Consider the following 14070-nt stretch of genomic DNA (forward strand, 5'->3'; position numbering starts at 1 on the left):
GGCGGGCAGCGGTCTCCTGCCCTGCATTGCACTCTGCTTGGTCCTGGGAGTCTCTCCGGGCCGTCTCCTGCCGCCGAGGCCACACAGTGGCAGCTGTGGGAGCTGCCGGAGCAGATGGATGCAGGCCAAGCTCCAGGAGGTGAGGTGAGCCCCAGGCCTGTGACAGAGCCTTTGACAGAGATGGGAGAGGACCCCAGCCCAGTGGCCACCAGCGCTCTCCACCAGAGCCTTGATCTGACCTCTGACATCCACCAGAGCCTTGATCTGACCTCTGACATCCACCAGAGCCTTGATCTGATCTCTAACCTTCACCAGAGCCTTGATCTGACCTCTGACCTTCACCAGAGCCTTGATCTGACCCTCTGATCTGACCTCTGACCTTCACCAGAGCGCCTTGATCTGACCTCTGACATCCACCAGAGCCTTGATCTGACCCTCTGCTCAGGAAGGGCTAAGGCACCTCAGGAAGCAGTGACTGTCACCAAGCCCCTGTACTGCCCTGGACAAGGGTGCTTAGGGTGCCCCCCACCCTTGACGCCCAAAAAGACCCGTCTCTGAGAGAGAAGGTCCGGAGTCCAGGCGCCGACACAAGTGGCATTTGAAGGAAACAGACACGTGTCTTCAGAGCACCGGCTTCCCACGGTGATAGAGAGAAAGAGGGAGCACCCAGAACGAAGACCATGAAACAGCAGGAGGGGCTGAGAGGCAGGTGTTTGGATAAAAGCTGCCTGAGTCACTTCCTGTCACAGTTGTCACAAAGGTTTGCCGAGTTGCAAAACTGCACTCAGTCGACCTGAGAAACCCGAGGCCACGTGGGCCTTGAGAACACTGAGTCACGGAGTGACCCCGCCCTGCCTGGGGCCCGGAGCCCTGCTGTGCTGCCCCGCGAGGTGCTCACAGCCAGCAGGGGAAGATGGCACCGCAGAGGAGGAGGAGGAGAAATAGCAAAATCCAATCTCCAAGGCCTGTCTCAGACAGAAAAAGCAAACATGTATGATGCATGCAAAAGAGGACTCGGACTGAGCATCTCAGCCTCACACAGACAGAAAAGGACCGGGGCAGCTGGGTCTGGGCAGAGCCCTCGGCAGACCCAAGAGGCAGGAACAACTCAGGAAAACTCCGAACCCCACACAAGCAAGCCTCCCCTCGTGTCTCAGGGACCGAAAGCTTCAAGGGCCACAGGTATTGACCAAAGGAACTAAATGCCTCCTTAAAGATTACTTTGGAGCTGGGCATCGGTGGCTCATGCCTGTCATCCTAGCTACTCAGGAGGCTGAGATATGAGGATCGGTTCAAAGCCAGCCCGGGCAGGAAAGTCCGTGAAACTCTTATCTCCAATGAACTACCAGAAAACCAGAAGTGGTGCTCTGGTTCAAGTGGTACAGCACTTGCCTTGGGCTGAAGAGCTGAGGGACAGCGCCCAGGCCCAGAGTTCAAGCCCCCTAGCTGACCAAACAACAACAACAATAAAATGATAACTTCAGAACCACTTGGAGAAACACTCTCATGTCCATATGGAAATAAAATCTTCTGCACAGGCGTGCTGCACGGGAGGCGGCCCAGTCCGTGGGGAAGGATGCAGGGCCTCCACCCCAGCAACAGTGCTTTCATTGTGCACAACAAAGAAAAATGAGTTGTATAAATGTAATTTTAGCAGATAAAACCAAGAAATAGAAGACTATGTTTCTCAGAGCAGGGAAATCCAAGTGTAAAACCTAAGGGGAAAACATCAAGAAAAAAGAATCTAAAACTGACATGTTTCAGCCAAGAACAGTAGCTTACACCTGCAATCCCAGCTACTGTCCATCTGAGGACAGCTAGAGCAAAGAATGCCAGTTTTCATCTAACCCAGCAAGCTGGGTGTGGTAGCATGTACCTAGCTACAGAAATGGCACAGGTAGGAAGACCAAAGCCCAGTACAGCCCTAGACAAAAATGTTATTAGAAAGAACAAAAACAAAAGGCCGGGACATAGCTTGAGTGGTACAGCACCTGCCTGTCAAGTGCAAGGTCCTGAGTTCAAACCCCAAGTATTGCCACAAAAAAAGGAAACATGTTATAGACAACGAAGTGAATAGAAGAAACTAATCTTGATATCTAAAAAGACCTTAGAGGTTAATAACAGAAGATAAATATCTGAGAAAAGGCCGCTGTCGGAAAGATAATTCATGGAGCAGAAGCACATCTGGTTAGCCGTCTGCACAGTCAGATCCAACTCTGCTCAGTCCCCATGCATCTGCCAGTCATGAGGACTGTGGAAGGCCCAGGCCACTGCACTGAGGTCAGGGACAGCACTGGGCAGGACTTCCACAGAAGCAGGACTGGGCATCCCGGCCCTTTGCCCTGTGTGCTCTCTGTGGGCCATTCTTGCTCCCTGTTCTGCTAGGGGCCTGCTCTGAGATCTTCGGCTCACTGCCCAAACCACACAGCCAGGACAGAGCAGGGACTGGAGCGCCTGTCAGCCCAGCCCCAGGGTTGAGTCTGTCACACCTCTGCCCAGCTGTCTAGGGAGTATGGACAGTCACTCCTACCGCTGGCCTCTGTTTCTCCCCTTGTCATAGAGAGCAGAGAACCCTGTGGAGGTAGATATCATTTCACTGCGACTGGGCCACAGGCATGGCCGGAATTCTGGCCATCACCACGCAGGTGTGTTTAGAGCAGGCCCCTGGACTCTGAACACAGCCTGTCTCGTGAAGTGTGGGGGACCACTTCCCGTCAGGCCAGGGGCACGCCTCAAGTGGGCCGGAGACAAGACCGAGCGGGGGAGGACACGCGAGGAACTGCAGAACAGCACTGTGGGCAGAGGTGGGGGCGGAGCCTCGACTTCCGGCTGGGGTCCAGGAGGCAGCAGAGCTGCTGTGGGTTTCTTTGCTTGTTGCCACACACCCGTGGGTACCACCCTGCCTGCATCTCCTGTGGTTCCTCTCGCCTGGGCTGGTGCGGAAGCTAGGTCTCTTGGATCTCTGACTGGGTTCCTGTTGCCTTGACCCCCATGTGGGTGGGCAATCCAGCCCCTCCCCATCCCTCAGAGGAGGAGGCCTAGCCAGGGCAGAGGTCTGCTGAGGCCACACCAACTTTTCTCTGGAATCTGGCCTGGCCTCCATCCCTCTCCTCTCTGGGGCCTGCTTCTGCACCAAGGGGCTGCTCTGACTGACTGCTGGGGGCCCGGACGCCAGCCCTGGCCAATGAAAAAGCAGGCTAGAGGGACTGTGCCCTAGCGTCACCCGCAATCGCACCTCTAAGCCTGCCGTCTGTGGAGCTCCACTGCCCCCAAGTGCACAGTGTTGTCGGCCCGGGCGCTCCAGCTGTCCCTCCAAAGGAAGTGAGTTTACGCTCTGTTTGATTTCAGAGACAGGTGGAGTCCACACAGCTGGCCGGCTCACCGTCCCTTTTCACAGCCAGGGAATGTGTCCCAGGGAGGCCAGAGGCCTCTTGTACTTGTCTCCCTGTGCTCCTCCAGTGAGCACACACCAGGCAGGGCAGTCCCCCTCCAAAGTTCTCTCCCGGGGCCCCCTGGCTGGACTACCACAGGCAGGTTGCTGGCGACTGCTTGGCTGAACAACCCAGGGGAGGGCGAGGGGGCAGGAAGCCGGGTTTCCTTCCCCATCTGTGGTCCTCTACCAGGGAGGAGGCCACGGTGCCTGACTGGGCAAGCTTGACCCCGGCACCTCCACCCATGGGCTCCGCGGGCTGGGAGCAGAACCCCAGCTGCTGAGCTGAGCAGGGGCTGCCCACCACACCGCACCGCCGGTGGCCTCAGGGACCCCGAGGCCATTCACCCGTGGCCGTGGAGGGCTTCCTCGTTTGGTCAGATGTGCGGGCCCCTGGGCAGGGAGGCCGAGGCACGCGGGCTGGTGGCACGGGAGTCCCGGGCCGGCACTTGGACGGGTCCCTCGGTGACATGCCGTCCCCAGCCGCCCCTCCACAAGGCAGCCGTGTGACCGGCCCCCAGGGTCCACGCGGCCGGCGTCGGCCCAGGGCCCGCACTCGCCCCGGCCGTGCGGCCCGGCCCAGGCCCCGCACTCGCCCCACGCAGCACCAGACCTCCGCGGCCCACTCGGTCACCGAGGCGGCGGCCCGGGGGCGCCCAGGGCTGAGGCCCGGGAGGGGGGCCGCGGCGGACGCGGGACCTGACTCACCCCACGCGGCATCTCGGAGCTCGGGCGTCAGGCCGCGCTGGGTGGCGGGTGGCGGCGCCTGCTCCGGGCAGCAGGCTCCGCGGTCAAATCTGAAGACTCGGCGGTGGAAGCTTCCTGTTCAGTCAGCTCCTCAGAGGAAGTGGTGACAGGAGTGCTGCCGAGGCCCCACGGCAGGCTCGCCGAGGGCGTGGCCTGCCGCCGGGGAGGGCGGGGCCTGCTCCGAGGGGCGTGGCTGCCGCCAAGGGGTGGGGCCTGACCGAGGGGAGGGACCTGTTTGCAAGGGGGACTGCCTAGATGGGAGTGGCCTGCCCTTGATGGGCGGGGTCTGTCACCAAGGAGGGTGGAGCCTGCTGCCGAGGAGAGTGGGGCTTGCCCCAAAGGGAGTGGCCTGTCGCAAAGGGGCGGGGTCTGACCCAGATGGAAAGGGCCTGCCACCGAGGAGGGTGGGGTCTGCCGCCGAGGGAGGGGCCTGCCGCCGGGGGAGGGGCCTGCCCCACAGGCTGGCTCACGCGCCAAGGAAAGAAGACAAGAAGCCGAGGGGGTCGGGTGCATGGTCTCCTGAGCTCTGCTTAGGCCGGCGGACGGGCCTGCCACGGGGTGCCAGCGAGCACGGGAAGAAAGGCGTCCGCGGTCGCTGATCCTCCAAAACAGAGGCCACCCATCATTGGTCCTGACCGATGGGCAGGTGCCCACGGATGGGCAGCGGGCTTGGCTTCCCGGGGCGGCCCGGGACCCCGCGGGCGCCGCGCACAGCCGACCCCAGGGTGGCACCCGGAACGCAACCCCCGGGCTTAACAACGCAGGCAAAGTAGACAGAGGCCTGAGCTCGGCCAGCAGGCAGGAAGCGCCGCAGACCCGGGAGGCCAGGCGGCAGGAAGCGCCGCAGCTGACCCGGGAGGCCAGGTGGGCTCCTTTGCAGCTGATCCAGGAAGGCCAGGCAGCAGGAAGCGCCGCAGCTGACCCGGGAGGCCAGGGGGCCTCCACCGCAGCTGACCCGGGAGGCCAGGGGGCCTCCGCCGCAGGCTGCCCATCAAGAGCCCTTTTCCGAGGACGCACAGTGGAAGCCCCGCGCCGCCGCCGGGGACCGGCAACCGAGGGGAGATGGCACAGCCACCCTTCTCTAGTGCCCGTGCTCCTGGCCTTGCTCGGATGTGGCCAGGTGAGGCTGTCCGTTGGAATGTGGGCTTGGGTGGACAGGTGGGGCTGTCAGAACTGATAACAGGAAGCCCACAGGTAAGCGTGAAATTGCACACCTGGCCCGGAGTTGATGTCATCCCCACCTGACCTTTGCCCTTCTGATGAATGACCCCAGTGAGTGTGTGTGTGCACACGTGCACGCACAGCCAGCGTGAACAAAGGTCAGGGTTCCCCCTTGAAATCCAGACTTCTTTCTGACACCAGCCCGGTTTGCATCACCAGCAATGAACTCCTTTATCCTCTCTGAAAAGTGCTCTTGGTGTCTGCTGGTTGCACTGCTGCAACATGAACAGTGGCCCCTCTGACACCACTGGCCCAGGAGCACGTCAAAGGCTACGCACCGGCCTCTAGTGAAGCAGGCCTGCTGAAATACAAACCAACTAAAAATAATGGTCACTAGCTGTAAAAATAGTGGTTATTAACTGCCAGTTTATAAGAAAATGAACTGAGGAACGTTCCAAATGACCACATAAGCAAACTCCAGGTATGAGAAAACACAACTCAAATAACAAATTTTAAGATTTAAGGGGGCTGGAGAGCCAGGCTCTGGTGGTTCACACCTGTAATCCTAGCTACTCAGGGGAGGCTGAGATTTGAAGGGTCAAAGTTCAAAGCCATAGGGGGGGGGAAGTCCATGAGACTTTATTTAACAGCAGAAAGCTGGGTTGGAGGTGTGGTTCAAGTGGTAGAGTGCTAGTGGAGAAAGCAAGCTGAACAAATGGGAGGCCCTGAGGTTTTTTTTGTTTTGTTTTGTTTTGTTTTTGGGTCCGGTGATGGGGGCCTGAACTCTGGGCCTGGGCACTGTCCCTCAGCTGTTCAGCTCAAGGCTAGAGCTCTACCACTTGAGCCACAGCGCCACTTCTGGCTTTTTTCTTTTTTGCTTATGTGGTGCTGAGGAGTCGAACTCAGGGCCTCATGCATGCAAGGCAAGTGCTCTACCACTGAGCCATCTTCCCAGCCCCAGGCCCTGAGTTTTAAGACCCAGTACCAGCAAATTAAAGGAGGAGGTGTGAATGCAAAATGTCCAGCAGAGACCTGTAGATTCAAAGATTTAAGAGACATCAACAGTCACAAGGCATAGGCCACACATTAAAAACTGTTCATTTTTTAGGTGTTATGAACAGGAGCCCCATCTTTTAGAGTTACATTTCAGCTTTTCTTCCATATATCAAGAGGTGAGGTTGGACCGGCAGTTACTAGTAAAACCATAGCCAAAGCAAGCTGGTCATGACTGATGACCGTAAAAGACAGGGACCTGGCAGTTCAGAAAATGCTTCTCTTGCTGGGCACCAGTGGCTCACACCTGTAATTCTAGCTACACAGGAGGCTGTGAACTTGCAGTTCAAAGCCAGCCCTGGCAGAAAAGTCCGTGAGACTCTTATCTCCAATTAACCACTAGAAAACTGGAAGTGGCACTGTGGCTCAAGTGATAGATGCTCACCGTGAGCTGAAGAGCTGAGGGACAGTGCCCAGGCCCAGAGTTCAAGCCCCACAACCACCACCACCAACAACAAAAAATCCTTCTCTCTTCTTTAATGTCCATGTGAAATTTTCTATAGTAAAGATTAAAAAACAAGCTTTGTTCAGTGGGGAGAGGGTTTCAGTTTGCAGCATGGGGGTAGACAGCACTCACGCTCGCAGTAACTGAGACTGTACTCAATGCTTCTGAGCTTTATATCATGCAAATTTCATCACCACTGGGGGGAAAAACTTGAAAAAAGCGTGAAAGATGGTATCAGATAAACTGTTAAAATATCATCAAAGGCTTAAAAGAAGCAATGGAAAAAATATAATGTGTTAGAAAACACTTCCACAGAAATAGTACCCAGGTACATAGGCCAAGGACAAAGGAAAAAGACCCCAGAAGCCAGAAGGTCCAGGCCAACCCGATAAGAAGGTTAAGGGAAGGATTGATGCAGGTTTGTACAATGTCCGAGACTCGCTTCTGGGCCAGGTGTGGGTGGGAATGACACCAAGAGCATATGCCCTGGGGTGCCCATCACGCACTGGACCCAGAAAGACAGAAAGGAGGGCATACCCAATTGCACTGCAACAATGTTGAAAAGTGAACTAGAACCAAAGTCCACAGGAGGCCATTCTAAATGTAAACCTACAGCAGAAACTGCAAGATCAACGCCACACAGAGGATCTTAGTAGGACTCGGAGTCTTACTGAACACTCTTCTAACCCATTGAAAGGAACTCCAGCAATAGCAACAAAGAAACTCAGAAAACAGGGACTCTAAAAACACAGCTGATCCCGTGAAAGAATCACAGATATTTAAAGCAGCTACTATGCACAGGCTCTGTGAAGCAAGGACAAATGCAAAAGTAAAATTCCCAGCAGAAAAAAAAGAGAAATTTCTAGGAGAGACATAAAAAGCAATAACAATACTGAAAATTAAAAAATAGAAAGAGAAAGAAATACAATGTCACTGAATGGGCTTGCTAGAATGAGGAAGACCGCGGAAAGAGTGAGTTTGAGTACCAACAGCAATCGCTCAATAGGAAGGATAGAAAAGACTGATGAAAGGAAACCAGGAAGAGTGTTTCCCTGGAGACACGGATGTTTTAAAGAAATCCCAGGCAGAAGCAAAGCAATCACAGAGAAGAACTTGGAAAGTTAGGAATAAAGACAGTGGTGGAAATGATGACTTACTTGGGTAGATAGCTGGCTTTTCTCCTCTTCAGTGTGCTTACCATATAAGGCTGAAAGCAAAAAGGAGCATTGCCTGGTGGGCTCCCTGGGCTCCCAGGGCTGAAACATGCTGTCACACAGTGGAGTCAGCAGGAACTTGAGTCACCAAGTTCTTCTGGGACTCAGGCTGTGTAGTTCAGTGGTTGAACTGTTGCTTAGTTTGTGTGACACCCTGGGTTCAATTCCCAGCATTGGAAAAATAAAGGAAAAGGAACTGACAAGTTGAATGAAACCCCTTTGTACAGCTACTTGGAGGTAACTGAAAGTTGTTTTTGTTTTGTTTTTGGTTGGTTGTGGGGCTTGAACTCTGGGCCTGGGCGCTGTCCCTCAGCTCTTCAGCTCAAGGCGAGCGCTCTACCTCTTGAGCCACAGCGCCACTTCCTTTTTCTTTCTGGTGGTTAATTGGAGATAAGAGTTTCATGGCCTTTCCTGCCTGGGCTGGCTTTGTACCACGATCCTCAGATCTCAGCCTCCTGAGTAGCTAGGATGACAGGCGTGAGCCACAGGCGCCCGGCTGAAAGTATTTTTTTAAAGAAAAATTTCTTGGGGTTGGAGGTGTGGTCCTGGTGATCCAACACCAGCAATGAGTGCGCATATCAGATACTGAGGTTGAGTCCCGATCTTAGACAAAAAAAAGTTTCTCCACATCTCATCTATGTGGGAAAATACTCATCTTCAATAGACAATGGAGTACCTAACATGGCATGTACACCAGAATCTATGGAGCAGCCACCAGAGGCCCACGTGGCCATGCAGCAGAGCCACAGAGTGCACTGAAATTCCACATTACGGATATCCACACAGCAGGACACAGGAAGCCCAGTGGACAACCAGCAAACAGAATCCAAGCAGTGGTCTTAATGCCAGCAACTGCCTGGAGGGCAAAGGGGCGTAGTACACTGACTTTAAAGTTGATTCAGGAGCTGGGCATTGATGGCTCACTCCTGTCATCCTCGCTACTCAGGAGGCTGAGATCAGAGAATCGCGGTTCAAAGCCAGCTTGGGCAGGAAAAGTCTGTGAGACTCTTATCTCCAATAAACCACCAGAAAACCGGAAGTGGCGCTGTGGCTCAAGCGTAGAGCGCTGGCCTTGAGCTCAAGAGCTGAGGGACAGCGCCCAGGCCCAGATGCAAGCCCCACGACCAAAAAAAAAAAAATTTGATTTAGGCAAGAAAAAAAGAAAAATGACCTTCTATACTTAAGAGTTTGAACTGCACATCAGCATGATAATACAGGATGAAGAAGAGGAGACTACACCGCCTAAACAAACTGAGAGGAAAGGTGTGCAGCCGTGTGGACAGGTCCCCTGCATCTGGAGACCAGGCAGGTGCTCAGGGCTGTGTCCAAGGCAAAGCCTGAAACCAGCAGCAAGGCTAGCAACGCTGCTCCATGCAGGAGGTACGGAGCTGTCCTGGGCTGGGCACGGGACGTGGACCGAGGGAATTGCCCAGGGCGGGGCCCAAGGATGTAGCGGCCTTGGTAGGCAGCCCGGCGGAGGCTGGGATGGGCAGGGTGTGGCCAAGGGCTCAGGTCCGAGTGAGGGCCTGATCGCAGGTGGTGGCTACAGCACTGACACCTCCCGGTTACCTGTCTTGCCTCAGTAGCTGCCCTGGGAGGCTAAAATCTGGGGTTGAGTGTTTTTGTGATAGCCAGGGACAACTTGATCTTCACACGGAGTATGACCACAGAGTGAAAATCCCCGTGTGGAGGAGTGAGGCGGGGCTGCCCAGCCACTTGCTTCATGACAGGGAAGTGGTAGGCAGAGAAGACCCAGCTGGGGTCAGCGCCCAGCCTTCCCTGGCTCAGCCCCCGCCGGCCCAGTGCCTGGGCAAGGCTGGTCCAAGCTGGGGGAGGTGCTCTCCTGCCCACAGCGCTGGGAGGAACGCCAGGCCCCTCCACTCCTGACTTCCTAGCTCCCCCCCCCCAGACCTGGCATCTAAAGCCAGGAGTGCGTGAGCAGGGCTGGGGTTCTGGAAACGTCTCTTGCTTTCACTTGCAGTCGGGCCTGTCCCACCATGGAGTCTGACCTCTTCCTGGTTGGCAGAGGGGCACACAACTGACTTTCCAGAAAAGGGGAGGTGTCGGCAGACCAGCAGTGAGGGATGGGCAGCCACGCGAGCCTCATGGGGCGAGGGACCGCTCATCCGGGCCTCCTGGCGGGGAGCAGGGAAGGGAGAGCGCGTCCCCTGTGTGCGCCCAAGTGCAGCCTGTGCCCCCTCCGCTCCTCACCCTGCTCCTGACACACAGGGGCACAGCACCGACAGGGGCTCCTTGGGATTCTGGAAGGTTCCATGCCAGAGACCACATGTGAGCAAGATTCAAAGGTTAAGGGAGATTTCAGCGATGGAGAACTTGAGCGGAATTCTCAGGAAGTGCCGGGGAGCATGGTGGCACTTTGCCCAGCCCAGGGGACACGGGGGGGGGGGCCGAGGGGCCAGCGAGGGCTGAGAACTGGGTCAGTGTCATCTACGGCACCTGGGGGGGGCAGCCAGCGGAGGAGCTCGGTTGGGCTTCGCAGCCTGGACTCTCAGGCCGTGCACTCCCTCGCCCTGCAGCCTCCTGCCCAGCTAGGCGCCGTCCCGCAGCCCAGGCTGCCGCCTGCTGCCCGGCCCCATACTTGCCTCTCCTTCCTTTCTGACTCTTCCCCAGTGACTTCCTTCTGCAGTTTAGACTCTGTGGTGAGGCAGGGACCCGAGTGGGGGGCTGGCAGGGGGGCGGGGAGGAGGGGCCAGCCGTGAGACAGTGGCCGTGAGGGGGGAGGAAGTGTACGGGGCCACGGTAACATTTCCAGTCCCAGTGCTCTCACTTGGTCAAACCACAGAAGCGGGTACCAGATTCTAGCCCCGGGCGCAGAGCAGCCAGTCCAGCGAAGGCTAGAGGGAAGAGAAGCAAGGGAAGGGGCTTCCCCGTCACCCGCCCTGCCTCCGCCAGATACCCACAACCTGGCTCCCCACCCAGCCCCAGGCCGACTCTCTTCCTCCTTGACCTTCTTCTTTGTGGTTCCCCCTTCCTCTAGGTGACCAAAAAGGCTGAATTCTGTCTCCTGAAATCACTACTGAAGCAGATGTCTGGGGACCCCAAGAGGCACTGGACTTTGGCTTTAACAGGCTACCAGATAAAACTCACTTTCTAACTCTCTTGAGAGGATGGACAGTGGGACTATAGGGAGAAATGTACACACACACACACACACACACACACACACACATATAATTTGGGTCCAGTCGTGGGGCCTGAACTCTGGGCCTGGGCACTGTCCCTCAGCTCTTTAGCTCAAGGCTAGCGCTCTACCACTTGAGCCACAGCACCACTTCCGGCTTTTTTCCTTTTGCTTATGTGGTGCTGAGGAATCGAACCAAGGGCCTCAGGCATGCAAGGCAAGTGCTCTACCACTGAGCCACCTTCCCAGACTGAGAAATATTCTAAGAAGCATTTCAAGCCAGGTGCCAGTAGCTCATGCCTGTCATCCTAGCTACGAAGGAGGCTGAGATCTGAGATCACGGTTCAAAGCCAACCCAGGCAGGAAAGTCTGTGAGACTCTTATTTTCAATAAACCACCAGAAGACTGGAAGTGGTGCTGTGGTTCAAGTGGTAGAGTGCTCGACTTGAGCTGAAGAGCTGAGGGACAGCGCCCAGGCCCAGAGTTCAAGCCCCACTACCGACCAAAAAACAGAAGCATTTCCTAGGACTGAGCAAGGGTGGGAAGACTGGGCTTTCTCTCAAAGGGATTAAACAGGGAAAAAGGTTAATTACCAACTGGAAGAAAACTAGAAAGCTATGCAAGGAAGAAAATATAGTTAGCCTGTCCATTTTGTTTGGCACTGCGTCACTTAGATGCTAAGAATAAGGAAAGGATCAAAACCAAAATTATGATATAGCTGTGCACATGGGGGGAGGGGGGGAGTGACAGCCTCATGGGAAGGTCAAAGGCCTCCTCTGGTCTGCCCTTCCCCCACCGCCAAGGCCACACTGCTGAGGGGCGTTTCCAGTGGTCATAGGCAGCCCCTGGACTAAGGCCTCTGCTTGCCCTCAGAACATACTTTTCTTTTTGTTGGTTGTGGGCTTGAACTCAGGGCCTGGGCACTGTCCTTGAGCCTCTTGCTCAAGGCTAGCGCTTTACCACTTGAGCCACTTCCGGTTTCTGGTGGTTAATTGGAAAGTTGCAGAGATTGTTTTGCCTAAGCTGTTTTTGAACCGAGATCCTTAGATCTCAGCCTCCTGAGTAGCTAGGATGACAGGTGTGAGCCACGGGCTCAGATACCAAGCTACTATTTCTTATTGAAGGTGTGGCTTCCAGTAATGTCCAAACAGCTACTTGATGGCGTCTCCAGGACTAGTGCTCACTGAAAGCCTGGGCTGGCCGTGACTGGGTTTCTGTAGGTGCTGCTCAAGCTCTCCTCTGCCTGGCGGAGGGCAGGGAGGTGGAGTCAGGCAGCATATCTGCGGGGTCTGACGTGGGGTGCTGGAACAGTGGTGAAACTCCCTCCTTCTCTTGGCCCTCCCCACCCCAGTGTTACAAGGCCTGGCACACAAAAGATGTATTCAGAACTTGAGTGGGGCTATAGCTCAGTGGTAGACCACTCACCTAGCATGGGTGAGGCCCTGGGCTGCATCCCCACTACAAGTAAATAAGGCCGGGTTTGGTGGCTCACGCCTGTCACCCTGGCTACTTGAGAAGTTGAGTTCAGAGAATTGTGGTTTGAGGGACTCCCCCTCCCAGGGTATAGAAGTTCAAGAGACTCTGTCTCAGCAAATGGCTTGGTGTGGCAGAGTGCTGTTATCCCAAGCTGGGGGATGGGGGGGGTGCCCGCCGTGGCTGGGCACAGTGGCACTGGCACATGCCTATCATTCTACTTACGAAGTGAAACCCAAATCAGAGGACCACAGACATACAGTGAAAATAACACAGAAAGGGTCTGGTGGAGTAGCTCAGGGAGTAGAGCATCTGCCTAGCAAGGCCATGAGTTCATACCCCAGTTTGGCAAGGATAGACCAATAAAATTATGGGTGTGTGTGTGTGTGGTGAATCTTTTCTGGACTTACAAAGACGTTTTCTTCACCTTGAGTTTTCTGCTTCACTTTTTAACTTTTGAGCCTGGAAGAACAATTCATTTTCCTGGTCCCGCATGGACAGGTTTCCTGTCATTTCCTTTATCTGCAGAGATGGGCAGGAGGGGCATCCCGTGAGACCCCGCGTCTCTGCTGCTGCCAGTGGCACCAGAGAGAGCACAACTTCGTTGTATTTTCTAAATTGCCCCTGAGAGCCACGCATTCGACCACACTCAAGGATGTGACTGGGCTCGTGGAGCTGCTCTTGTGGTAGGGCACCACCCAGCACACCTGAAAGATGCATAAGTGAAGTTCACGAAACAAAACAACACACACACTCACACACCAAAGGACCCAAGGCCGCTGTCTAGTTCAGAAGGTTTTTGAGAGGGAGAAGGAAAGGAAAGTTGAAAGCAAGCTACTGGGACCACCATCTGTGTCAAAATTACAACACTGGCCACCTCTTCCCAACGCTTTTCCTTCCTCTCCCCGCTTCCTCTGAACCACCCTATACACCATACCCGGCTGGGGGGCCCAGGGGGCTCATGTCCAGGGAGGACATGATTTTTACCCAGGGGACTCCGAAACATGGGAACTTCTCTGCCCCTAATTTACACCTGCGCTCCACAGGTCACCCGAGACGAGGACAGAGAGCACCCCGGCTTGGCTGCAGCGCTGGGGGTGGAGGGGACGGAAGCGGACTCATGAGTCATCTGACTACTAAGGCACTAGACCTTAACCAGCCGCCAAGAAGTCCAAGTGGTTTTAGCCCCAGCCTTCCCCGGGCCGGGCCAAGCCGGAGACGGCGGGCCTGGGGCCAGGTGACCCTGAGACTCAGGCTGGCGTCCTCCCCAGCCCGGCCTGCCGGGACCCCCTCCCCAGCAGCCCGGGCTTCGGGGCCCGGGGGATCGGTCCTGGTTAGGGCCCTGTGGTCACCGGGCGGGCGCGCGGGCTCCGCGGACGCTGCGGTGACCGGGCCCGGCCCCCCA

General features: G+C 55.8%; 1 protein-coding gene across 1 annotated transcript in view; it reads left to right on the forward strand.

The window, feature by feature from the left end:
* The first annotated feature begins 4555 nt into the window (after positions 1-4555).
* The window catches only part of Fam207a (family with sequence similarity 207, member A), a 37520-nt gene continuing 28005 nt past the window's right edge, over positions 4556-14070 (forward strand). Inside the window, exons 1-3 of the mRNA XM_013032896.1 lie at positions 4556-4581; positions 4712-5297; positions 13245-13351. Of these exons, the coding sequence (XP_012888350.1) occupies positions 4556-4581; positions 4712-5297; positions 13245-13351 (719 nt within the window). The remainder of the gene's footprint in view (positions 4582-4711; positions 5298-13244; positions 13352-14070) is intronic.

The sequence above is a fragment of the Dipodomys ordii genome, unplaced genomic scaffold, assembly GCF_000151885.1.
Source record: "Dipodomys ordii isolate 6190 unplaced genomic scaffold, Dord_2.0 Scaffold159, whole genome shotgun sequence".
Taxonomy (NCBI): Eukaryota; Metazoa; Chordata; class Mammalia; order Rodentia; family Heteromyidae; genus Dipodomys; species Dipodomys ordii.